Here is a 26,482-nt window from a genome sequence, read left to right as displayed (position 1 = left end):
TTTTGTAACATTCTTCAATATGCTGATGACATTGTATTATATCTTAGATCTCCTTCAGTCCAAAACTTAACATTGCAATTAAACTCTGCTTTGCATTATCTTGACCTGGCTCTCTGACCATGGCTTATCCTTATCAGTAGATAAGACTCAGGCAGGCAATATGTATCTTTAATAATTAAAAATGTCTGTAATTTGGTCAGCGATAGGGAGTATTGTATTTTGAAAATACCTATTTTGCATTTAGCATTTGAAATACAAAACGTAAACCTATTTGGTATTTTGCATTTGAAATACTAAATCTGAAAAGAATTTTGCATTTTGTATTTAAATGCTTTTTCAAAACCATTTTGTACATCTCTGCATATAAGGTGCGAATCACTTACGGTCCCTGCTTTGAACATCTCTGCTCTATCATGTATTTAAAATATGTACCATAAATAATTAAATACCTATGCGCATTTCTAACCATGATCTAATTTTTGTTACTAAAAGTAGAAACAGTGACCGAACTTCTATTTAAATTTACTTCTATAATAATGTCAAAATTAAAATCGTTAATAGCCCAATTGTTTGTGGGCCGCCTAAGTATTAAACTTTAACTAAGAAAAAATCGTAATTACTCAATTTGGAGCAAAACTATTAACGTTTTCTCGGGTTGGTTGTCAAGTTTAAGCTATAAAAAGTATTTAATAAGCCGATCCTTCCTTGAAGTTGAAGTCTGTTTTATAACAACTTCATTAAATTTGTGTTGTTATGATGCAGTGACTTTCGCATTTATAATCTTTGTTACTATAATATTGTATTTTTTAAAATTCTTGCTTAAATAAAAAACAACGTCATTTTTCTTTTGTTCTATATCTGTAAACGTCGAAACGCTATTTCTAGAAAGTTATTTAAAATGGAACTTTTTTGGGTGTGCACCAGTAAAAGTAAAGCAAAAACCACTTAAATATTAATGATGATTAGATTGATCCTTGAAAAGGGAGTTTCATTTAAAGACAAGCATAAATATATTAATATATAATAACAACACCTCCTACATCAAATAATCATTCCTTATAATATAAATAAAAAAAGGATTGAAATATTTACATTATCTATTTATTTACTAGATCCATAATGTTGCTAAGTAATAAATAAAATATAGTTTTTTTTTTTCTTATTTAAAATGTTTATCTCATTTTATTCCTGTTTTTCCTTGGTTTTAAGCTGTTCAAACTCCTTAAAGACCTTCTCACTCAATTTATCACCTTCATCATCAATTTGTTCAACTGCCAAAACTTCTGGTATATAGAACTGCATCATATTTTGAACCTAAAAAAAATATAGCAAAATTTACCTTAATCATTTTTTATATTGCCAACCTTATTATCAGAAGAATGACATAGGCTATGATTTTATAAGGAATATCACCATTCAATCATTGTTGTTGAAAGTAAATTATTAGTAAATATGGGTAACAAAAACTTTCAATGGGGAGTTTATGGTGTATCTGCTCTGTAAAATGACTATAAAGTTATTTAAAGCAATCATTTTTCTTTTTTTGAATAAAAAGAAACAGATAAATTTCAACACTACTCTTAGGCCAGTACTTTCAAAGATAAAAGAGGCACACAATAAATAGCTTTTAGGAATGGTTTTTCTTCAGTCCAAATATATATGGACAGAGGTTATGAGATGATCCATATTGAACTAACGATTATTATGACAATTGTATTTTTATTATTATTATACTTACACCATTCTTAAGTGTGACAATTGAACTAGGGCAAGATGAACAAGATCCTTGCATCTTTAGGCGGAGAACGCCATCTTTGAAATCAACAAATAGAACATCTCCACCATCTTCCTGTACAGTGGGCCTAATGCGCGTATCCAAAAGTTCTTTAATCATTTGAACAATTTCATCATCATCTTCATTGATTTCTAGAAGTAAGAATTTCAATAATTTAAATAATAAATAAGCACTTATAAATTTTAACAGTAACAACCTGAAAATTACCCACTGCTGGGCTAAGGCCTCCTCACCCATTAAGGAGAGGGTTTGTAACATATTCTACCACGCTGTTCCAATGCGGGTTGATAGAATGCAGATGTGGCAGAATTTCAATGAAATTAGACACATACAGGTTTCCTCACAATGTTTTCTTTCACCGCCGAGCACAAGATGAATTATAAACACAAATTAAGCACATATATATAGTGGTATTATTATATAAGATTTAAATATTAATTTAAAAATTTGCAATGGCTTACTAACTGAAACAAATGTTAAATATGTGTGTGTGTGTCTTTTATTAATCCTTACGTGTATCTCCAGAAGGCTTAGCATCGGTGACAACTGGTAATCCACTAGCAAAGAAATCCATGATTGTTGCATATATATCTGGTTTCATAAGTTTCCAATCCACATCATCATCTTGTTTTGTGACTGTGACAAAGTCTGATCCAAAGAATATTCCCTTAACTCCATCAATGCGGAATAACATTTTAGCTAAAAAGGTTAAAATAATTAATGTTATTTGATTTATTAACATATGTAGAATATGCCATTAAAACAACATTTTACCTAGAGGACTACATTGTGCAGCTCCAATGTTAGGAAAATCCATGGTTTGTCCCGGCTCTAAGACTTTAGTGCCAGGCAAGAATTTCAAGCTATTAGGATTTGGTGTTTCTTGTGTCTGAATAAACATTGTGCGATAACTGCACTGATTTAAACAAGGCCTATTTTGATATTCTTTCGATCGAATAGGCAGCTGCGATAAGCTGCTAAATGATTTCTTGCCATTATAACTGGAAAAATTAAATTATACTATACTATTCGATAAGTAGTAAAATATTTAGAATATATTAGTTTGGTTTATGAGTAAAACTTACTTATGTACAACATATATTCTCTTACATTGATTTCCAATTCTAATAAATCGAATTGAATTTCGTAACATATTTATTTTTTAAACTGCGACGTTACGCAGACTTTAATTAATATTACGTTTGACGATAAAATGCAAGAACTAGAGAAAAATATTTCAAATTCAAATGACATAACTATACATAATGTTACCAATTGTAAAAAAAAAATCTTAAAATAATACCGTCTCGCTATCTAGACTTTGGGAACTTGTCTTTGAGTTGATCAGAATCAAATGTAATAAAATCTGTTGCTTGTATTATATTTATTTAAAACGACTAAAACCATTATATTCGTCAAAGAAATAGTGACTTTTTTCGAAAAAGTATAATTTTTTTTGTAGTCAGGCGTAAGGTAAATGTAATAAGGTGTCAATCTCAAATTGTTTTTGACGTATAGTGCGTTTCAACGAATAGTTCCTATGGCATTATATTGGCACCCCTGTCTGTCAACATCACTGACACGAGAAGGCGCTTTCGCAGATTTTATTTAATTTTATTTGATTTTTGACTTCCATCGGGGTCGTTCAGCTTAGTCATAGATGGGCAGAAGCAATTGAGAGCAAGGGAGAGGCATTGGCGCCCAGTCTGGACCTAACGAAGGCCCTCGATAGCGTATGGCACTAAGCGCATCTTTCAAAGCACCCATCCTACGGGCTTCCTGAGAAATTATGCAATTGGATCACCAGCTTTTTGGCAGATGAGAACATTAAAGTCGTTATGTATGGTGCATCAAAAGACCGAAGAGTATAATCAGCCGCTGTGTATGGCATTTATGGACTAAGAGAAAGCCTTCGATTCCATCGTAACCTGGGCTGTTCTGGAATCTCTGCAGCGATGTCATATCGACTGGCGATATACCGACGTGTTGAGATGTTTCTACAACACTGCGACGGTGACCGTGCAAGTTCAGGACCAGAGAACAAGACTTATTCAGCTCCGATGCGGGGTGAGAAAGGGAGATGTAATATCTCCAAAACTGTTCACCAAAGCGATGGAGGACGTCTTCAAGACTCTGTATTGGAATGCACGAGGCGTCAACGTCAATGGAGAGCGCATCTACAACGATATATCAACGATATAGTCATCTTTGCAGAGACGCTTGAAGAGCTTCGCGGAATGTTGGACGACCTAAATGGGTCCTCCCGGCGGGTCGGTCTAGGCATGAACTTGGACAAAACCAAGATCATGTTCAATAAACATGTCGTGCCGGGACCGATATCTGTCGACGGTAACGGTCTTAACCTTGGCCAGACTATCCAACTAGGCAGACACAACTTTGATTGGGAGATTGATAGGAGGATTCGGTTGGGCTGGACAGCGTTCGGCAGGCTCCGTCGGGTCTTTATGTCGGCGATTCCACAACGCTTGAAATCGTAAATTTTTGAGCATTGCATCCTATCGGTGATGACGTACGGTGCCGAGACGTGGACACTAACGGTGGGGCTAGTCCACAAATTTAAGGTCGTGCAACGGGCGATGGAGCGAGTTATGTTAGGTGTCTCTTTCGTGGATAAAATCAGAAATGAGGTTATCCGTGAGAGAACTAAAGTAACAGACATAGCTAGGAGGATCAGCAAGCTGAAGTGGTAGTGGGCTGACCATATCTGTCGTAGGACCAATAGCCGCTGGAGCAGACGAGTCCTAGAGTGGAGACCGCGTCTCGGTAAGCATAATGTAGGACGACCTTCGACCCACTGGTCCGACGACATTCGCAGGATCGGCGGTGGACGCTGGATGAGGGACGCAGAGGACCGAGCAGCTTGGCGCGCTCTGGCGGAGGCCTAAGATCAACAGTGGACAGCAAATATGTAACATTCACTGCTATGCGGACGACAGTACTGTAGACACCTCATACACCGGCTGCGCTAATATTTCTCGGGAAAACGTCGGAGAAAACCGGAAGAAACTTGTGCCTGAAGTCGAGTCTTCATTAAACAAAGTCTCGGCCGGCTAGACTTAGTCCAGATTGCTAATTTGCTATTAAAATATCTAATGGCGGGGAAGTACCCTTGGTAGTCCCTTAGGCTCACTTAGAAGCTTCGGACCCCCCGACTGAAATTAGTCCACTTCAACCCCAAAAAGAGGCAATTTTGCGTCTTAGCCGCTAAAAAAATACCATTTCTCGTATCTCCACGATTTCAGAAGATTCCAATAGCTACCGCAGCTAGTATCGAAATACTTTCGAGGCTCGTTCAGTTCCGCGGTCAATTGGAACACAAAGACAAATTTGCATCAAAAAAGCTCGGTGTATTCAGCAAGCCAAGACAGTATTTCACTTCGGCCCATCGCCTAAAAGTATACAAGGCGCAAATTAAACCTCACATGGAATATTAATCACACCTCTGGGTGGGTTTTCCCCAGTACCAGCTCCTTCCATTTGACCGTATCCAACGCAGCGCTGCTCGAATTATCGATGATCAAGTTCTTTTTTCGACCTGCTTGATCATCTGGCTTTGCGTAGAGATGTTAGATCATTCTGCATCTTATACCGAATATTTCATGGAAAATGTTCGGGGCATTGTTCGGATTAATGAATTTCAGCTTGGGACATCTCGTCAAAATTCAAAGTTTCACCTGCACCACCTTAATGTTCAAAAATCCACAAAAACGTTTTTTAAGATATTTTCTTCCTTCGTGCATCGTGGTCGTTTGCAGATATAAAAGAAGTCGTCGGTTGTCTTTTAAATAAATGTGTATAAATTGTGTATAATTTTAATATATTTACGCTTATTTTATTTTAAAATAAACCTGTTGCTTTTTTTCCCGGAGCACGAACAACCCCCCCCCCCCCCCCACCGAAATGAAATCCTGCCTATGGCCCTGAGATAGAGTGCTATAATAAATATATTGAGAGTGCTGAAAATGATATTAAACGTAATAGTAAGTTCTTCTGGTCGTTTGGTTAATCCAAAAAAGCTTCAGCCGATATCCCGGATGTAATGTTATTTAATAGTGACCGATCATTCGATGGTAATGAAATCTGTCACATGTTTAATACCTATTTTCAGTCCGCTTTTGAACCAGATTTACAGTCCACCTGTATCGACGATTATTTTCCAGTGGATAACTGTCATGGCTCTCTTCCAGCTTCTATTGGTTCGATTGACCTCTCTATTGAAACTGTTAGGAGATATTTGAAAGATTTAGATATTGGTAAGGGATGTGGCCCAGATGGCATACCACTCATTTTTCTTAAATCTTGCTGGAGTAATATAGATTTACCTTTATTTATCTTATTTAAATTATCTCTTAGTACAGGTATAATACCCAAAGCATGGAAACAATCATTTGTTGTACCCATTTATAAGACCGGAGATAAGCATTGCATCCAAAATTATCGACCTATATCTAAACTAAGCACTATAGCTAAATTATTTGAAAAAATTATATAAGATCAGTTATGTTTCGTTCTAAGGCCGCTGATCTTCGACCAGCAACACGGATTCGTCAATGGTAGATCTACTGAAACGAATCTTTGTGAGTTTACTCATCAACTCGCAACAGTGATGGATAACGGTGGTCAGGTGGATGTTGTGTACACGGACTATTCAAAAGCCTTTGATAAGATCTCTCATTCTTTGTTGGTAAAAAAACTTGCTGCCGTTGGTATTCACGGTGACTTGCTTCGTTGGCTCGAATCATATTTGAGGGATCGTAGCCAAGCTGTTTCTATCAAAGGTTTTTGTTCATCGTTTGTGCCCGTTACCTCCGGTGTTCCTCAAGGTTCTCATCTCGGGCCATTATTATTTAATATTTTTATTAAAGACATTAGTCAATCTATTCATAATTGTAACATATTACTTTATGCGGATGACATGAAAATTTTCAAAATAATTAAGTCGCCTCAAGATTGTTTAAAACTTCAAACTGATCTCAATAGCTTAGATAATTACTGTGATAAAAACCTCTTACGCTTAAATATTAAAAAATGTAACATTCTAACATTTACTAGGAAACTGAGGCCAATAATATTTGATTATAAATTGCAGAATACCTGTCTGGTTAGAGTTTCCGAGATTAGAGATTTGGGTGTTTACTTAGACCAGAAGCTAACTTTTACCTATCATGTGAATTATATAACAGCTAAAGCGTATCAAAAAAAAGAGTCGAGATGGCCCAGTGGTTAGAACGCGTGCATCTTAACCGATGATTGCGGGTTCAAACCCAGGCAAGCACCGCTGATTCATGTGCTTAATTTGTCTTTATAATTCATCTCGTACTCGGCGGTGAAGGAAAACATCGTGAGGAAACCTGCATGTGACAAATTTCATAGAAATTCTGCCACATGTGTATTCCACCAACCCGCATTGGAACAGCGTGGTGGAATATGTTCCAAACCTTCTCCTCTAAAAGGAGAAGAGGCCTTTAGCCCAGCAGTGGGAATTTACAGGCTGTTGTTGTTGTATCAAATGCTGGGATTTATTCTTAGATTGACTAAGGAATTTAAAAATAGCTTTACCTTAATTCTCCCTTTCAATGCTTATGTTAGATCTATGTTGGAATATTGATCTACAGTTTGGAACCCTTATTATAAAACGTATGGAAACAAAATAGAAAAAATTCAGTCAAAATTTTTGAAACATTTGCGATTTAGAGGTGGCCTTTCTGATAATACTGACAATAATGATATCTCGGGTATCATTCCGTTAAATATGCGTAGAAGTATAAGAAACCAAATATTTTTATATAAAATTGTTCATAACATTGTTGATTCTAAGAGTCTCTTTAATAATATACTTTTTAAATGTCCTCGCCTTAACTCGAGAAACCAAAATTTATTTTTTGTACCCCTTTGTAAGTGTGACTATTCAAAGAATATGTTCTTGTTACGTGCATGTAAAAGTTATAACAAACATTGTACAGAATTAGATATATTTAACTCAAAATAGTTTACGTCATATAGTTAAATTATAGCAATTTCACTTGCATTCTGTGCTTTCTGTTTTTGTTTTTATTTTTAATATAATATGTCATTTGTTTGTATTAATTTCAAGTGGAAACTTGATTGATTTATGTTTTTCTTATATTTGTTTACTATTAAGTGTAATTATAATTGTTTGTTTCCAAAAAAAAAAAAAAAATTAAAGCGGCGAATGATTTCTCTGTTGTAATTAATATAAAATATACAGAAATTCGAAAAAACCTACAAACTTATCAATAAAAATAAACAAAATAAAAATTGAAATTCTACCAAATTATAGTTTGATAAGGCATGAGTATTCCCCAAGGACACTTACACAGGACAAGACGAGTGTGTGCATAATCGCTTTTTAGCGGTTCAACCGACAGCCGTCAGTAATTATTTTCGTTTAATATTTCTATGTATTAATACATATATATACGAACAAAAATAATATTTTTATATAGTATTCATGTAAATTTGTTTGAATATGGTTTATATACAGTGCATTAATAACCTTAGTAAGTATAAAAAAAAATAAAAAGGCATCATCATATTTATGCATAACAAGTTATCGCTAACAAATATTATATTTATGAAAATGTTGCTATTAAAATGTTAAAAAAATATGAAAGAAGGCCCATTGAAGGTTTATATTTGATATAATTTTGTTTTTAACAATAATCACGAATTAAAGTAACGTGAAAGGGAACGTATTTCAAAACACTATTAGCCAGCGTTGCCAATGTGTGGGGAATACCCCAAATTGCGGGGAATCGCAAGTCGATCGGGGATTGGTGTGGGGATTGTCGTATGTGGGGAAAATAAGGGGAATTTATACTTATGCGTTTTATACGAAAACGATCGGTAATTGATTATTTAACTATGACTCGTCTGATTCAACGAAAAAAAAGGTCGTCAGTAACCATGATTACTCTGATTTGCCAATTACCTCGAAAATTTGATTTTATTGTTAGGAAATAAAAAAACAAATATAACATGATTTTTTTTTCCTTTATTTCTGTGTGGGGAATTGGGAGATTTCCTTCCCCCAATTTGGGGAATTTCACTAAGATTTTTGGGGAATTAGGTGAATAGGTTGGCAACTCTGCTATTAGCCTTCAGTGACGTCACTCTTGTTATGACTACTTACTTTAACAGAGGAGGTTATAGAGAGGTTATAGTTGTAAAAAAGTGAACATTGAAATGAAAATTAATTGCGTTTTTCGAATTAAAATGGTAGTTGTCAGGGCCGCCGTAAGCGGGTGTGCAACGCGTGCACCGCACGCGGGCGGGCGCCCAGGGGGCGGCAAATTGAGCAATACATAATGTACCTAATTTAAGTCATTATTATAATTCCCACAAATCCTTAAGTAGAATAAATTATTCAAAGCATCGAAAAATATCGCACTGAATAAAGTTAAAAATCCGTCGTCTGTTATCCTATGAAAAACAATACTGTCGCAGTTAGGAGAATCCCCTTTAAGCTTCCTTATCAATTGGTAGATTAGGTATCCGTTACTCGTAGTAGGGCGTTGTCGTAGGGCAGCTTGAAGGGTATCGCGTCGTAAGGTATATTGGTGGTCGCTCGTAATAGCAGAGCTACGGGCACCGTCAAAGCTGGCGCCAAGGCCATACGTTCGCTGTCGCAGGCGCAACGTGCTCAACGCAAACTTAGAGGTACAGCTGTGGGCCGCATTAGCCGCATAGCCGATTCTGTACTTGGACGGAAAATACACCTATTTGGTTGAACTCCCTTAATGCTCGTAACAAGGCTCTTGTCTTACGGGACCGTGGGTACAGTGCTGCTGACCCGCTTCTGCGAAGAAGACCAGAAGAAGGGGTCTTCACTATGGATGTCTTCTCCTCCCGTTATAAGTGTCCCGGGGTTAAGGGTTTCTGTACCCTGAGAACTCCCTAGGAAGTGGAACCCCGTGAGCCTACCGTCAGGACGTCACGGTAGTATGCATAAACGATCTCGTGACATCCTCCAAAAAGACGGAGTGGGTGGCTAACGTTGGTTTTTTAGCAGGTATACACCCCACCCCCGCCTCATGTGGAGGAAAAGTGGTATGCGTTTTTGCGGCGAAAAAAAAGGGCGGCATCATAGGTATTGCACGCGGGCGACAAAACAGCTAGCGGCGGGCCTAGTAGTTGGGTTTGTCACAGCAGACTCTAGATTCATCTTTTCAGCTTGAAACCTCTTTTGTCTCAGTTTTGTGTCAGAAGGTCCAGTCAAAATCCATTTATTTGAAATCTTTGTTGAAGTAGGTGAACATATTGGCATAAAACATACGTCAACGACGCCTTTTTCGGATTATCCATATAGTTAAAATTTTTTACAAAAAAGGATCTCGAAAAAAATGCATAAGTATGAAAGCCAGGATAAGTACGATCAGTGGGCCAGTAACAGACAGCAGTGACGTCATACGAAAAATAGACCCGTTATCGCGCGAAAATTTAAATTGTCATTTTGAAACCGCATTTTTTGCCGTATATTACAGAGTTTTAAATTTTTAATATACTTGTGGTCTATTCTATATGGAGTTCTTTTAAATAATCACAAAAATAAAAATATCGCATCTTCCTTATTTTTAAATATAACTAAATATTATAATTGTCATTTGTTTTGATTAAGGCCATAGTTAATGCCATTAATATAATGTTTACAAACAACAAATTATTTGGTTATAGAGTTGTTTTTGAGTGTTTCATTATTTCCTACTGTGGCAACCCTACTAGATTTGGTATAAGTATATAGTTTTATACGCTCGAAGACTGAATTGACCAGCTAGTATTTAGGCGATAATCACAATATCCACGATAACATTACAAGAAAATGCTTATCGTAAACAATATTAACCATTCATCACATCGCTATTGCGCCACCGGAGTGCAACAATACTAGGCTGTTCTTTGGCGTGGAATATCGCTCCGCGGTCTCTTTTTGCAACATGATACTTTCGCAGATATGTCTCCTTCCAGCACCTTACCTGTCTAGCACGGCGGTTATCACGCTCGGCAACGAGAGATCTAAGCTGACTAACACCATTAAGGAATGTCTCTGAAGCCCCCAAGCGAAATAACTGTCAGGGCATAGCATATCGTCTACGTCATCTCCCGCCTCACTATGACGAGTAAGCTCCTGCGTTGGCCTGTGTGTTCCATTACTCCAATCCATCCCACTCGTCAAAACTGAGTGAATTGTCTCCATTGTCGCTATGCCTACTGATCGGGCAATCCTTTCATCTGCGAATCAAGACTCGTTGGGCAAAAGCGACGACTCGCTCTACCTCCACGGACGGTCACCGCTCTCTGAGTCTCTCTAGCTTCCACCTGTCCGGTGCAGGGTACTCTTACATGAGTATTGGTTACAGGTACCCACCTCCCACTGGAATTTCGAGCGTGGTCCACATCGTATTGTATTACTATGTATATGGTATACACGTATTGTATCACTCATTATGAGGGAGAGTGAGGGTGTCAAATCATATTGGTATACCGTACTGCATAATTATATTATATAGTTATTACAATAATATATTATATAATTGTAGTAACTTACTCACATTTCAAATCGAAACACAACGAGGTATTGATGTTTCGCAGTAGAGTGAATAAAAAATGGGTGACACCTACCCACACGAGTTATCAGATAATTTTTGTAGCAGTAAGTAAGTTTTTAAATTTTGGAAGTATATAAATAAATATATAAGTTTTGTTATAAGTATAATATATAGATGGTCTTATTGAAACAACTTTTTATAATTGCATGTCTATAATTACAAAAAAATAATACAGCAAACTATAAAGTATCTTATTTGAATATATCTTATTAAATACTTGAATGTAGGCACCACTAGGAAGTTGGAATTAAATACCTACAAAACGTTACCTTTACTGCAGTATAATTTTGTTATAAATCTAGGTAATTTATAATACATAATATTATAGAAGCTTTGCTGCATTTATAGATTATGTAATTTATTTATAAATTTTATTAAAGCTTCCATTAAAATGAATTATCACAAATAACTTACATCATATACAAATATAACCATTCACATGTTCAATATGCTTTCAAATTTTGTAAATATAAACATTTTACGTAACACATAATGTATAGATCTGATCTTGTATTACTTAGGCTTAAATTAAGTTAAAAAAAAAACTTAAGATGGCAGACGGCAGTGTAAATAGGTCGAATAACGAATGCGACACGTCAATTTACTTTAATTTTATTACGTCGCTGTCAAAATCAATTATTTTAAATAAAATCAAATACTTTTAACCTCCTATCAAACAGGTTAACACTGTAATTAATGATTAGTATTAGCCAATATGATTTAAATATAAATATGTTACATCGATCGAATAGTTTGAAAAATATGAACACATTTAATTTAGGAATTTCATATATTCTATACCGATTAACTGGATAACAGATTTAAATTAAACAATACGACATTTCTTCAAAATATTCTTAAAGATTTATTTAATAAGTAGGTAGGTACATACACAAAATTATTAAAATCTAAGACTTAATATAAATATTTAATTAATAGCTCTCATTAATATAGTAATTACAAAAAATTAAAGTCAATATTTTAACGAGGCAGTTGATTATCGATCTTTAGATGCCTGTTTAGCCATTGTGCAAAAAAAAAAATGTCATGTTTATATAATATTGACATAATTAAATATAATTTGAAATTACTATAAGTTTTGTTATAATCTATGGCTTGCATCGGCACACGCAGCATGACGGGAATAAAAACCAGTCCATGAATATACCAGCACAGTCGTCGCTGGGGTCATAGGCCAGCAGTCGATGCCATTTGTACTTCTGTTCGCACCCACAATCGCCTGAACATCTCGACGTAGATTGTTTGCTAATAAAGAAAACATTGTTAATATCGAATTAAATAATTTAGATAAAATTGTCTTATTTTAATTATATAACATTTTAGTTTCACTTTTAACATATTACGTGACATTCTTTTTTTTTTAAAAAAAGAACGATTTCTGTGTCTGGTCAGATATAACAGATTTTTTTTAATCTACTTACTTATTAATTACAAACTTAATAATTTTATATATTTTATTCAGGTAAAACAAACTAAAATGCTTTTGTTAGTGCAACTTTTGTAACTCTTATAAAAAGAATGAATTTATTAAAAATTCCACTATTCATCTCTTGTCTCTATCAGATCAGCCCGTCAGTACCAGATTATTGTATTAATAGGCCCCGTATGGTAAGTGGTCACCACTGCCCATAATCTAAAAACGTAACTAAAAAGTAAACACTAACAAAAATATTCTAAGAGTGCAATATGTATGTTTTTTCTAAAATTTTCAATAATAATTATGATCGTACTACTTAGTACAACTGTTTGCAATACATTTCGTTTGGTTAGGTTATCCATATGTAGTAGATTACGTATTATTAGTAATGAAATGTCGTAGGTACAATTTGACACATAAATAAAAAAAAACAATTTCGCTGTTTGCTTTTAATCAGACCTGCTCAATAACAACCGGTTATACCGAAGAGAAAGTCTGAAGAAAGCGAAAATATCAAAATGGACGAAATAATAAATATATTCTTTCGATTATTTCAATATTACTTAACTACACAATTTATATGAAGCAATATTTAGCTAAGAAATGGAGATAAAGGCGAAAAAATATGTATTGCTACGACAGAAGGAATTTCAATAAAGTAAATTTTAATGATGTTATTTAAGACATATATACACCGTATTTGGTTATATTCATCGTTCTGCATTCCAATTGGTCTAGTCATACGTTTATCACTAGGCCATTATAGGTAGCATTTCGATAGAATAGTTTATAAATTTTCAACTAGCTAGTACGTAATCGTATTCGGTCTAATTAACCTTTTATTTGTTGTCACAAAATTATTTATTTAATATTCATGTTTTGTAAAGTACTCGATAAAGTTTAAAACGGATTCTTTTAACATTTATATCTAAAACTGTTTTATATATATCTTAAAATTGAACTTTAGTCTGACTATTGCAAACGTTAGCACTCATTTCATTAAAATTAAGAGTCAACAAGAGTAGTCTGCTGAATAAATTAATTAAATTAAAAAAATATATGAGTTTTTTATACATATGGATGTTGGTTGGCCGTTGGTAATGGATATACTTTGAAATGTGATGAATTAAATGGAAATATTAAAGACATATATCTGGCTTTTAAATCCATATAAATTTCTAAAAACTTTGTAACATTCGAAAAAACAATCTTCTTTATTGCGAATAAGGAGAATAACAAATCAAAAATATATAGCAGTTTAAATGTGCTTGCACAAGCACAGGGGCACAGGGGCACTGTCTATTTCCGTACATAGCTTCAAAGCAGCCTCGGAGAAGACGAGAGGCAGGTCTGACCAGGCCATTTACTAAACTCTGATGGCCCTTTACTAAGAATTACAAATAGGAAATTAATTACACGAAATTTTATCCGCCAATTTGAACCCGGTAGTCACTAGACCATTGAAGCAATGAAAATGAATCACCGTTATATTAAAAATTTAGTTAAAATATATGATTTACCTGCAAACTTCTTGATGTATAGCTTGTTCGAAATGCATAGTGTTGACTATTGCCCGCAACTTCCTCGCTGAGTTCAGCGCCCAGTACGGCGTCATTATTTCTGTTTTGCTTTCACAGGCGTCTATCCTGTAAAAAATAATATTCATATTATGATTCCAGTTCATAGAGAATCCTATAGATTTTCAATAATGTTGAAATTAAAAAAGAGGGAAATCTAATAACTGATAAATTATATTTCGAAATAGAGTTGTATCAAAGACATTGATTTGATTACTCAAAGCAATAAAGCAATTTGCAATAAACCTATTAATGCAGATCACACACACGCACACATACACACACACACACACACACACAAACACAAACACACACACACACATTTCAAACACGGTATCGAATGGGTTACAAATTGGTTAATAACCTGTGATGTATAAGATACCTTATAGAAAGTATCTGAAATACAAGTTGTAAGATACTTTACAGTATAAAGTATTTCAGATACAGATAAAAGTTATTTTCTAAAAAGGTATTTGAAATACAAGATACAAAATACCTATCTTTAAAATACTTTTTAAAGATAAAATACTTTTGTAAGGAAACAACATTTAATTGAACTTAAGTTTATTTATTAGAGAAAACAATTATTAGACAATTTAGACAAAATATGGATAAAACATATTGATTAAGTCTCAATTTTAATAAGGTATTATAATGATATGTCGCCATTTGCCATTTTGGACTGTCGATAAAATTTTAAAATAATGCTTTGAGTTACGTTTCCTTCGGAAACTAAAACTGCGGAGTTTATTTTAGTCAAAGTAACTTCAGGAACAAAGTATCTTCAAAAAGCCAAGATAACAGGAAAATATTCTTTTTTTTATGGTATAGGTTGGCGGACGAGCATATGGGCCACCTGATGGTAAGTGGTCACCATCGCCCATAGACATTGACGCTGTAAGAATTATTAACTATTCCTTACATCGTCAATGTGCCACCAACCTTGGGAACTAAGATGTTATGTCCCTTGTGCCTGTAGTTACACTGGCTCACTCACCCTTCAGACCGGAACACAACAATACTGAGTACTGTTGTTTGGGGGTAGAATAATTGATGAGTGGGTGGTACCTACCCAGACGGGCTTGCACAAAGCCCTACCACAAAGTAAATATATCCGAATATAAGATACAAAATATAAAAGTATTTGAAATACAAGATGCAAATACGTGTTTTGTATCTTGTATCTGTATTTCAGATACTTTGATGTAAGAACGTCACATCTCTTTTAACAACAATGACGCGTGTCCCGTATGACGTCATAGTCTTGTAAGATATATAACATAATATCATGTTTGGTATGTGTTTCGAGTGTAAAATTTAATCAAGATTACCTACCTCCCAGTATTATTGACGGATTGCGTGTCAGGTAGCGAAGGCTTAGTCTGCCGCACATGTCGGAAGTAGGAGTCTCCTGAATGCATGTCAGGCACACCGGGGGCTCTCCGCACTCTGTTGCCCCCTGGTATTGTGAACGAACCGTACATTCTCTTTATAAGTGCTTTATTCTCATCAATGAACGTTTCAATTTTGTCTCTGAAAAAAATTGGTAATGAGGTTTAACTACCGTTTATATATTTTTTTTATATTCTGTACGCATTATATAAAAATACACAATATAATATATCTGATGTGGTTGCTTATGAATTTGTAAGGGAGAGCGTGGAAGTATTTGATTGTGCTTGATCTGAAGATAAATGGTCGAATAAGAGGCATAAAATATTGTTATGTAAATTTTTCATTTTCGAATTTTTGTCATTTCATAATACTATTTTGTATTCATTTTGATTAAAATATTAAGCACGATGAATAGGATTAAGAAGGACTTTTACATGACAAACAAATAAAATTACAATATAAAGTCATTCATTTAATATTTATGATTTTCGTAAAAAAACATTTTTATCAAATTATAAATTTAGCAAATATGTTTTAAATACATAATCTATCTATTTAAAACAAAGAAGTATCTATCTATCTATTACAATAACATTTCGAAAAGAAATTGTCAGTCAGCCCACAGAGTAATGCAAATTAGCGAAACAATAGACACTTACATAGGATACGTATTACCGGCGGTCGGACAATAGAGTTGAAAATTTCGTTTCACGCAAGGCACTCCTCGTATAACTTGACCTTGAAGCTCGTAACCCAAGGCTAGTGACAGGGCAGTCCAAAGGATCTAAAAAAAACAGTAATTTATGTGAAATAAAATGGTTTTTATCACAACGATCGACTATAGAAAATTTTTATATTTGTGAATAAATTTATTCATGTGTTTTGTCTATTCCGATAGTCTAGATATGTAGTATTTGTTCGACACAGACGACGGTGGTGTCTTTAATATACCTATACTCAGTATCTTGTTTAATTATAGTATAATATTTAATTTATAAAGTATACTATTCTTCAATGTTGAAAATATAGTTGTTTAAAACCATGCCCAAATGAAAGACAGTTTCAAAGAACATTTAATTCTAAACTAAATCAAATATGTACTCATACAAGAAAAATAAATCAAGCGGAAATACTAAATACTGTATTCATATAACATTTTAGAAGCATTTTTAATTCCCCTTCAGAATGTACTCGTAAATCGACAATTGATCGATCTGTGCGTAACTAGTATTTCTTTTGGACTATTAATTAAAAAATATACGTGTTAATCAAATACGTTTAAGTGTAGGAGACAAAATAAATATCGATCTAATTTAATGAACAATGGAGCAGGGTGAAATGAACTCCATACCTCAAAAGACTTTTGAAAAGGGTAATACTAACTCATTAGATATTCTACCGCCAAGCAGTTTATTATAGTAGTATTGTGCTTCGAAGTGACTTAGTCTAACTACAAGCACATAGCTGCCGCTATAGTTGCCGCATTGATTATAAGGAATTGTTAAAATTTTTATGGCGCCAATAGACAGTGGTTATCATCACGCTTTATCAGGTACCCCAATTTGGAAGGTGTTGATGCGTTTTAACTATTGTTTACATCGCATTTATTAATAAACGGGGTACGACTAAGACTGCATGTACGCTTCGGTACTACATGTCAAGACTTACGACTAGTTAAAGTAAGGAAGGACTTGGATTTAGCTTGTCTATCAAGTGAGGAACACACTTTATCAAAAATACAATATTCTAACCTAAATTACGACGTACTGTATTTGTAAATAAGCAAGAAATTTGTGCGACTTCGTGAGAATTATAGTAATATCGTAACAAGTGCAGTTTAAGTTATATTAAATAAATATATGTACTCACATTGACCGATGTAATATAACGTTTATTATCCATGTTCGCTACCGGATTTATTGTTTAATTAACACGTCTCGCTTCTTAAATGTGTACTAATTATATAAAAGAATTTAAAACAAGTCGGCTATAAGCGACTCGCGAAAAAAAGACGGTGTTCGCGGTACGCCATTCTACACAGTGACTTAAGATCCTAAGATACATCCGGTGATATTAGCGCCGTGACGTAATTACAGTATAAGCTAATATTTCGTTTCGATTGCACTTATGTACTCTTATTTACATATAAATCAATTAATATACATATGTAAGAATTTTTTTTTATTGTATAGGTTGGCGGACGAGCATATGGGCCACGTGATGGAAAGTGGTCACCATCACCCATAGACAATGACGCTGTAAGATATATTACCTTACATCGTTAATGTGCCACCAACCTTGGGAACTAAGATGTTATGTCCCCTGTGCCTGTAGTTACACTGGCTCACTCACCCTTCAAACCGGAACACAACAATACTGAGTACTGTGTGGCGGTAGAATAACTGATGAGTGGGTGGTACCTACCCAGATGGGCTTGCACAAAGCCCTACCACCAAGTATTGTTTTGGATAAAAAAATTACTTAGGGACAAGAATAAACTTTTAAGTTAGAATTTTAATTTAAACACAACCTTTTATTATGTAACGTTTGAGTGAAATTATTGTAAAGAAAATGAAATATTTACTAAGTTAGATACTTATTTTTTTAATAAAGAATTGTTGTTAAGTGAAATGTAAGTAGAAAAGATTAGTTTTATTTATATCACGTCTGTTATTAACTCACGTAATAATCACTCAGTTTCCGAGTATTTTATTATAAATAATTATGAATCACTATCGCAAATAGTACGGCTATGGAATGAATTTTACATTCATATTGAACATCTTCGTATCAGACCGTAAATCGAACAGTGTGGAGGAAACATTAAAGTGTTGAGAATTGTAATAGCAAGACATACAGTGAATACGTAAATATATGATATCTCACTCGATCTAAATATCACCAACATTGCATGACAATATATTATAATAAACTCTATATATAAAATATATTGATACCCACTGTGCCCGCTGCTTTATGCGCGATTTAATTTAGCAAACTAATTAGTGTTGTAGCCTAAGTTATTCCTTATTACATCAGCTATCTGCCAGTGAAACTTCTATCAAAATCGGTCAAGCAAATCCAGAGATTAGCCGGAAATTTCAGTATATGTACCGTATGCAAACATATGTATTTAGTAAAAAGCGGTTATTTCAATATTACAAAAAGACATTCTGTTTAAATTCTTTGTTCGAATTTCAAATTCACGAAGACAGAAAAATAAGGAAGAAATTTGTGTTTAACAAACATATATGTAATTTACACACGAAGGCGCGTCCCTCCACGTGGAATTACTATTCGCTTGCATTAGTGTGAGCAACGCTAGTGCTTACAAAACGTGTTAGTGTGCGTGAGGAGATTAAGAGTAACGATAGCAAAAAAATATTAATACAAAGTGGAGGGGCGCGTTTTAGTGAAAGAAAAGATCTATATAGTATTTTGAATGTAAAACTAGATCACGTTATTTCTTCATATTCAAAGTAGACGTATATGTAATCCTTTAATATTATATAATACGATAATGTAGGTAAACCAACTAAATAATGTTATGAATTTTGGAAAGATTGTAATGAAATTAAATATTAAACTTAATTTAATCTATTTTAGAATATTCGGTCTGTGATAATTTGTTTGGTAAGTTACTTTATTAATGCGATTCTCTATTATGTTAGCGCCAAGTATCTGTATAACCTCGCTTATTCAAATAAATTTGCATAAATCACTATGATTTTTTTTTATTGCGGCTCTTATGAACTAACTTTATCGTTTTATGAATTGTAAGCAATTGTAATGATTTCTTATATTAAAAAAGAAAAAACAAACTATATTTGACGTGTAATCTATTTTGTGCTTTTTCTTTTTTTATTTGAAGCTAAATAGAATTTAATGTATTTGTACACGTAACTAATGTAGCTTGTAGTTACTAGATGGCGTTAAGTCAAAATAAATAATTGTCTAAATCGCGATGTCAAGATTCGAAAACGATTATATATAATGTTATGAATTTTTTGATTAAACATGATTATCAGTGGCACCTATTAGTTTTACTGTGAAGCATCCTTAGGATCTAGTGATCTTAGTTGTTCATTGGTCCTTCGAGCCGGATGTGTCTCATCAGACGTAACCAGGAGGATAGAGCAAGTCTTCGACTACGGAGCATGGTGGATCGTCGTCACGGGCGCAGGTGGACCGGCTAAACCTCTGCTGCTGCTGGCGACTGGCGAGTACCTTGGAGCGGTACTGTCAAGGAGACATCAACGTAGATGCCCAGGACTTACTGAGACCCAGTGAAGTCATCGCGCTACGGAAACCTAGCTAGGAGTGAGTGGCGGTCATCGGAGCCCCCTACTACTCCAAGTGGGAAGCAGGAAAGTTGGAGTTAACACCAACATATCGTGGATAGTGATGTAAATATATCAAGTGAATTTATGAGTACAATTACATAGTTTGAAAAAGAAGATATGAACTTAGAATTATTTCAATAATTTAGTTAGTTTATAAATTAGAAAAATTCGATTGCTTGATTTTTATTTGAACTATTATATTTAGATTTTTTTTTTAAAAATTGTATTTTATTATTATTCTTAGTTTATAAAAATGGAGTCTCTAATAAACTTTCAATATGATTTATGTTCGCGTATATCTAAATCTAGGTTAAATTTTAAGAAAAGCCCTAAAGACCGGTTAACAAAAGCTTATATTGAAGGAAAATTAGAGGCTGTTGATCAATTATGGCTAGAGTTTTTATGTGGTCACAAAGATTTAATGAGAAATTACGAACCTAAATTATTAAATTCCACCAATTATGTAACTTCTGACAAATACAATGAAACTGAGGAAATTTACCTGGAATATAAATGTGAATTAAAGTCTAAGTTGGTAGATATGACACAATGTGGAAGTGGAGCTCATAATGTAAGCACAAGAGCTGCTCAAGTAAAATTACCCAAAATTAATATACCTACTTTTTCAGGAGTTTATTCAGACTGGGCTTCTTTTAAAGATCTATTCAAATCCTTAATTATTCAAAATGTATCCTTGGATAATGTACAAAAATTGCATTATTTGAAGGGGCATGTTACGGGTGAAGCGGAGCAACTCTTGAGGCATATACCAATTCAAGAATCTAATTTTGAAAGGTGCTGGCAGCTATTAGAAGAAAGGTATAATAATAAAAAATACATCTGCCACCACGTTTTAAAACGACTTCTTAGTCAAAAGAATGTATTATTCGAGTCTGCAAATGCATTGAAAGATCTTGTTAATACAACTAATGATTGTTTGGCTACTCTCAGAAATCTAGGTATAGATGTAAATAGTTGGGATATTTTAATAATTCATATCCTTACATTGAAACTGGACCCAGAGTCTCGACGTCAATGGGAATTTAGTGTATCATCGAATATTTCGTCAGACGAACTTCCCACCTATACCCAATTCAAAGAATTTTTAACGAAGAGATTTCGCGCTATCGAGTTTTTGGGCCCGGTTTCAAAACCAGAAAATAAATTTCAAAATATTAATAAAGTTAAAACACTTCATATTGCAAAGTCTGTAACATGTCCGTTTTGTTCGGAAGGGCATAAATTAAGTAAATGTAAAATGTTCCATAAAGAAACGGTTGAATCTCGTCGAAAGTTCGTTTATGACAATAATGTTTGCTTTAATTGTTTGGGAAGCAATCACTCTGCCAAGGAGTGTCGAACACTTGTCAGGTGTAGTGTTTGCAAGCGGACTCATCATTCGCTGTTACATCCTACGGGTGCTAATTCATCTGAAGTAAACAAGACTGAGTGTGTTGTCAATTCTTCAGAAGGTGCCACAACCTCATTTGCGAATGCGTCTCCATCATCCTTGATGGTTTCTTGTGTTGCAGCCGGTAAGAAACAACAACAAGTGCTACTTGCCACGGCTGTCGTCAAGGCTATCTGTAAGAATGGTAATGAGTACAGCATTCGTGCGCTCCTAGACCAGGGGTCGCAGGCTTCGTTTGTAACCGAATCTACGGTACAATATTTGGGTTTAAAAAAAACTGTTTACACCAGTCAGATAGCAGGGCTGGGAGGAAATAAGGCAATAGTCTCTAAGACTATGGTCACCATGGAAATAAAATCTCGGTACAAACCAGATTTTAAAATTTTAATTAAAGCACACGTGTTAAAAAATATAACCTCTCTCTTGCCAACTAGGAAAGTGGAAGCCAAAGAATGGCAAGAACTTGAAGGTTTAGTGCTTGCTGATCCGGAATACTTCAGTTCAAATCACATCGATCTTCTTTTGGGCGCGGACGTATATGGAGTAATCCTGCAGGAGGGTATGATGAAAAATCCTGAAGGAACCCTAATAGCACAAGCAACCAGTCTCGGCTGGATTCTGTCCGGAACTATAAGCTGTAATACCAAACGCTCATCTTGTATAAGTGTAATGCATTGCTGCGAAAGTGAGGATTTGTTGAAGAAATTTTGGGAACTAGAGACAGACGTTCCGAAACAAAAATCCAGTATGTTTACAGAGGAAGAAAGGCTTTGCGAACAACTTTTCAGTCAGACTACCAAAAGAGATCCCAATGGGCGGTATATAGTTCAGCTCCCTTTCAAAAATGGATATCCTGAAGTCACAGGGTCTAGAGACATCGCCGAAAATCGTCTTAAATCGTTAGAAGTCAAGTTCAGCAAGGACCCGATTCTGAAATCAAAATATCACGAGGTAATAAATGAATATCTTACGCTGGATCACATGGAAGAAGTACCACCAGAAGATATAAATAATCCTAGGGCGATATACTTACCTCATCACGCCGTTATCAGAAATGATAAAGAAACTACGAAGGTCAGAATTGTTTACGATGCATCCTGCAAAGGTAAAAACAACCTATCACTCAATGATCAGTTATTGGTTGGACCTACCTTGCAGCCAGAATTGCGGCATATAATTATTAAGTGGAGGTGTTCACCGATTTGTATGTCAGCTGACATCGTAAAGATGTACCGGCAGGTTAAAGTGCAAAGGCAAGACGCAGATTGTCAAAGAATACTGTGGAGAAATAATAAAACCGAGCCTATAAAATATTATAGGCACACTCGAGTTACCTTTGGCACATCTTCTGCTCCATATCTAGCAGTGAAGGCTCTGCAACAAGTTGCTCTTGATCACAGTGCTGATTATCCGTTGGCAGTCGAAAGAGTTTTCAACGATTTTTACGTAGATGATCTTATGACAGGAGTTCAAACCTGTGAAGAAGGTAAACAAGTATTCGTGGAAATGAATGAACTATTGAGTAAAGCAGGTTTTTCATTACAAAAGTGGAATAGCAATAATGATAACCTAGTAATGGAGATGAATAAAAAGGAAAATGGAAAACAGGATATAAAGGAAGGAATAAAAATAAAAGAAGACGAAATAACAAAAATATTGGGACTTACCTGGAACCGCAGTGATGACACCTTCCGCTACGCAGTAAGTCTTCCGCATTTGCAGCAACCTATAACGAAAAGAAAAATTATATCTGATATTTCACGACTCTACGATCCACTCGGGTGGGTAGGGCCAAGCATTATTATAGCAAAGGTAATGATACAAAAATTGTGGTTAGCAGGACTGGATTGGGATGAAGAAATTCCAGACAATTTATCAGAGGAATGGTTAACTTACCGTGAAGAACAGATTGCATTAAGCAATATTCGCTTACCAAGGTGGATTGGGATAAAGTCAAATGATAATTTAGTTGAATTACACGGATTTTGCGACGCGTCAAAAACAGCATATGCAGCAGCAGTGTATGTACGTGTAATTGATTCGGAAGGAAAGGTCCACACATCTTTGGTTACTGCTAAAACAAAAGTTGCACCAGTAAAGCAGGTCTCAATACCTCGTTTAGAATTATGTGGAGCTGTTCTGCTTACAAGGTTAATAATCGAAGTTGCAAGAGTCATGAAAATTGAAAAACACAATCTTCATGCATGGACTGACTCAACAATTGTACTTGCGTGGCTAAATAGTCACCCAAGTAGATGGAATGTTTTTGTAGCAAATAGAGTGTCAGAAATATTAAGTAGTTTAGATCCACAGACGTGGTGTCATGTGATTTCGAAACAAAATCCAGCTGATTATGCATCTCGAGGAATGAAGCCATCTGATCTAGTAAATAATGAGTTATGGTTTCATGGGCCGAAATTCCTCTCATGTGAACCGATTATTTATCATAAACCAAAAAATTTAGGAACTGAATTAGAAACTGTTAAAGTGCATCATGTTACAGAAGATGACTTGGGTTGGACTAAGTTTTCGTCCCTTACCAGAATGACCAGAGTAGTCGCTTATTGTAGGCGATTTATAAATAATTCAAAGGCATCAAATCATAAATTAAATAAATCGTATCTAACAGCTAATGAATTAAAAGAAGCTTTTAAAAAATGCATTATAACATGTCAACTCAGCAATTTTAATAAAGAAATAAGCATTATAAAAGAGAAAAAGAACTTACCTAAGAACTGCAAAATCCGAATGTTGAACCCATTTCTGGACGACGAGGGCATATTAAGAGTGGGAGGAAGGCTGATATTTTCGTCATTAACTTTTGACAGGAAACATCCTATCTTAATTCCAAAGGAGTCTCATTTGGCACAACTTATTATTGCAGACGCTCACAGGCAGACACTTCATGGCGGGCCACAAATAACATTAACATACATACAATCCAAATACTGGATATTGGGAGTTAAACAGCTTGTTAAAACATATTACCGTAAATGTGTAATATGTGCTAAAAATTCAGCTGTCACCAAACAGCCTTTAATGGGTCAACTACCGGCAGCGCGAGTAACACCAACTCGACCTTTCAAAAATTGCGGTGTAGATTACGCGGGTCCGATCCTAATCAGAACGAACAAGGGAAGAGGTCATAAAGCTCACAAGGGATATATTTGTTTGTTTGTGTGTATGGCAACACGGGCAATACACTTGGAGTTAGTAAGTGATCTTACATCCGAAGCATTTCTACAAGCATTCAAAAGATTCGTGGCAAGACGTGGCCAATGTACACATCTATGGAGTGACAACGGGACAAACTTTACTGGAGCGTCACTTGAGTTAAAGAAATGTGGCATATTTGAGAAAAAACATATGGGAGAAATCGCTGAATCATTAGCTCAGAATAACTGTGAATGGCATTTTATACCGCCTCATTCACCTAATTTTGGAGGACTTTGGGAGGCCGGTATTAAATCGGTAAAATATCACTTGAAACGAGTCATAGGAAACTCAACATTAACTTTTGAAGAAATGACTACAGTGTTAACTCAAGTAGAAGCGTGTCTTAATTCTAGACCAATGTCAAGTATCAGCGACAATGTGAATGATTTTGAAGTGCTAACACCTGGACATTTCCTAATCGGAGAACCTTTATTAACTGCACCGGATTACAATTTTGAAGAATTATCTATAAGTAATCTGAGAAGATGGCAACACACTCAAAGAATGTTGCAAACCTTTTGGCGAAAGTGGTCGAAAGAGTATTTAACGCGATTCTTACAACGCTATAAATGGGCTGATAATAAAAATTCTCAAACTTATATCGGGGACATTGTTATAGTAAAGGAGGATAATTTGCCTCCATGTCGCTGGCTTTATGGTAGAGTCATAGCTACTCATTCTGGTGCAGACAATATTGTCAGAGTAGTTAGTCTTAAAACTAAAAATGGAATATTAAAACGGCCAATATCCAAGTTATGTTTCTTGCCCGTAACAAGGGACTAAAATTTTAAAATTATCATTTATATTATTTCTATTTGTTTTAATATTATTAAAACATAACATTTAATATGTTAAAGGACAAAGTTGCACTTTGCCCTTGGGGGGCGATGTATGTACACGTAACTAATGTAGCTTGTAGTTACTAGATGGCGTTAAGTCAAAATAAATAATTGTCTAAATCGCGATGTCAAGATTCGAAAACGATTATATATAATGTTATGAATTTTTTGATTAAACATGATTATCAGTGGCACCTATTAGTTTTACTGTGAAGCATCCTTAGGATCTAGTGATCTTAGTTGTTCAGTATTCAACTGTCGTATTAGTTTTCCTAAGAAAATATGTTCAATATATAAATAATTTATAAGAGTTTGCGTTAAAGGAAAACACGTGTCTGCATAAGAAATTTTACCCTTTTTCTCACGTAATAATAAATTTTATTTCATTTGTAGTTATTTTTAATTTGAGACGATAGAACTTAACTATGAACTTGTTAAAGTTTTATATATTAATGATATTACTATCAGTTTGAGATTAAATTGTTGACCCATCCTGTAATCCTTCTCTTTAATTTTTCTATGTGTTTATTTGTATAGAGTAAAATGGTAACAATGTTGCCAATACGGAGGAGGAGGAGGAGTTGCCAGATATAATATAACTTAAATAATGGTAATAGAAAAAATATATAATTCAAGAAAACCACTAAAGAAATATAAACCAATAAAGAATTATATCGTTCACATTTTGTGTATAACAAGTTTTTTTTTTATTTCAGCAATTGCTACTATAAGGGATATCAAGCGCTATTCCAGTTTTTTAAGTAACATTTTATATATTTTATTTTATGTATTATATAGCTTAGGACCTGAAAAGAAAAAAT

At 34.6% G+C, this 26,482-nt stretch overlaps 2 protein-coding genes across 2 annotated transcripts in view; both read right to left on the bottom strand.

The window, feature by feature from the left end:
- Positions 1 to 1,079: 1,079 nt before the first annotated feature.
- On the bottom strand, positions 1,080 to 3,042 carry LOC124536747 (NFU1 iron-sulfur cluster scaffold homolog, mitochondrial-like). Its single transcript, XM_047113332.1, has 5 exons — positions 2,881 to 3,042; positions 2,570 to 2,796; positions 2,309 to 2,494; positions 1,739 to 1,926; positions 1,080 to 1,314 (listed from the first exon to the last, which is right to left on the bottom strand). The coding sequence occupies exons 1-5, from the start codon at positions 2,946 to 2,948 to the stop codon at positions 1,183 to 1,185; spliced, it is 801 nt and encodes a 266-aa protein (XP_046969288.1). The 5' UTR covers positions 2,949 to 3,042; the 3' UTR covers positions 1,080 to 1,182.
- An 8,540-nt stretch (positions 3,043 to 11,582) lies between these two features.
- The window catches only part of LOC124536724 (protein spaetzle 3), a 51,229-nt gene continuing 36,329 nt past the window's right edge, over positions 11,583 to 26,482 (bottom strand). Inside the window, exons 4-7 of the mRNA XM_047113295.1 lie at positions 16,512 to 16,636; positions 15,793 to 15,990; positions 14,401 to 14,526; positions 11,583 to 12,708 (exon numbers count right to left, since the gene is read on the bottom strand). Of these exons, the coding sequence (XP_046969251.1) occupies positions 12,552 to 12,708; positions 14,401 to 14,526; positions 15,793 to 15,990; positions 16,512 to 16,636 (606 nt within the window). The 3' untranslated portion in view covers positions 11,583 to 12,551. The remainder of the gene's footprint in view (positions 12,709 to 14,400; positions 14,527 to 15,792; positions 15,991 to 16,511; positions 16,637 to 26,482) is intronic.

The sequence above is a fragment of the Vanessa cardui genome, chromosome 17 (genome assembly GCF_905220365.1).
Source record: "Vanessa cardui chromosome 17, ilVanCard2.1, whole genome shotgun sequence".
Classification (NCBI taxonomy): domain Eukaryota; kingdom Metazoa; phylum Arthropoda; class Insecta; order Lepidoptera; family Nymphalidae; genus Vanessa; species Vanessa cardui.
This window is presented reverse-complemented; position numbering and strand designations above follow the sequence as displayed.

Bases quoted from the DNA above. Each gene is read 5' to 3' on its own strand.
- LOC124536747 (XM_047113332.1), bottom strand. From the start codon at position 2,948: ATGTTACGAAATTCAATTCGATTTATTAGAATTGGAAATCAATGTAAG. The intron at 1,927-2,308 runs GTAAGGATTAAT...TCTTACTTCTAG, and splicing joins TAAGCCTTCTGGAGATACAC to AAATCAATGAAGATGATGAT. The intron at 1,315-1,738 runs GTAAGTATAATA...TATTTTTTTTAG, and splicing joins TTGTCACACTTAAGAATGGT to GTTCAAAATATGATGCAGTT.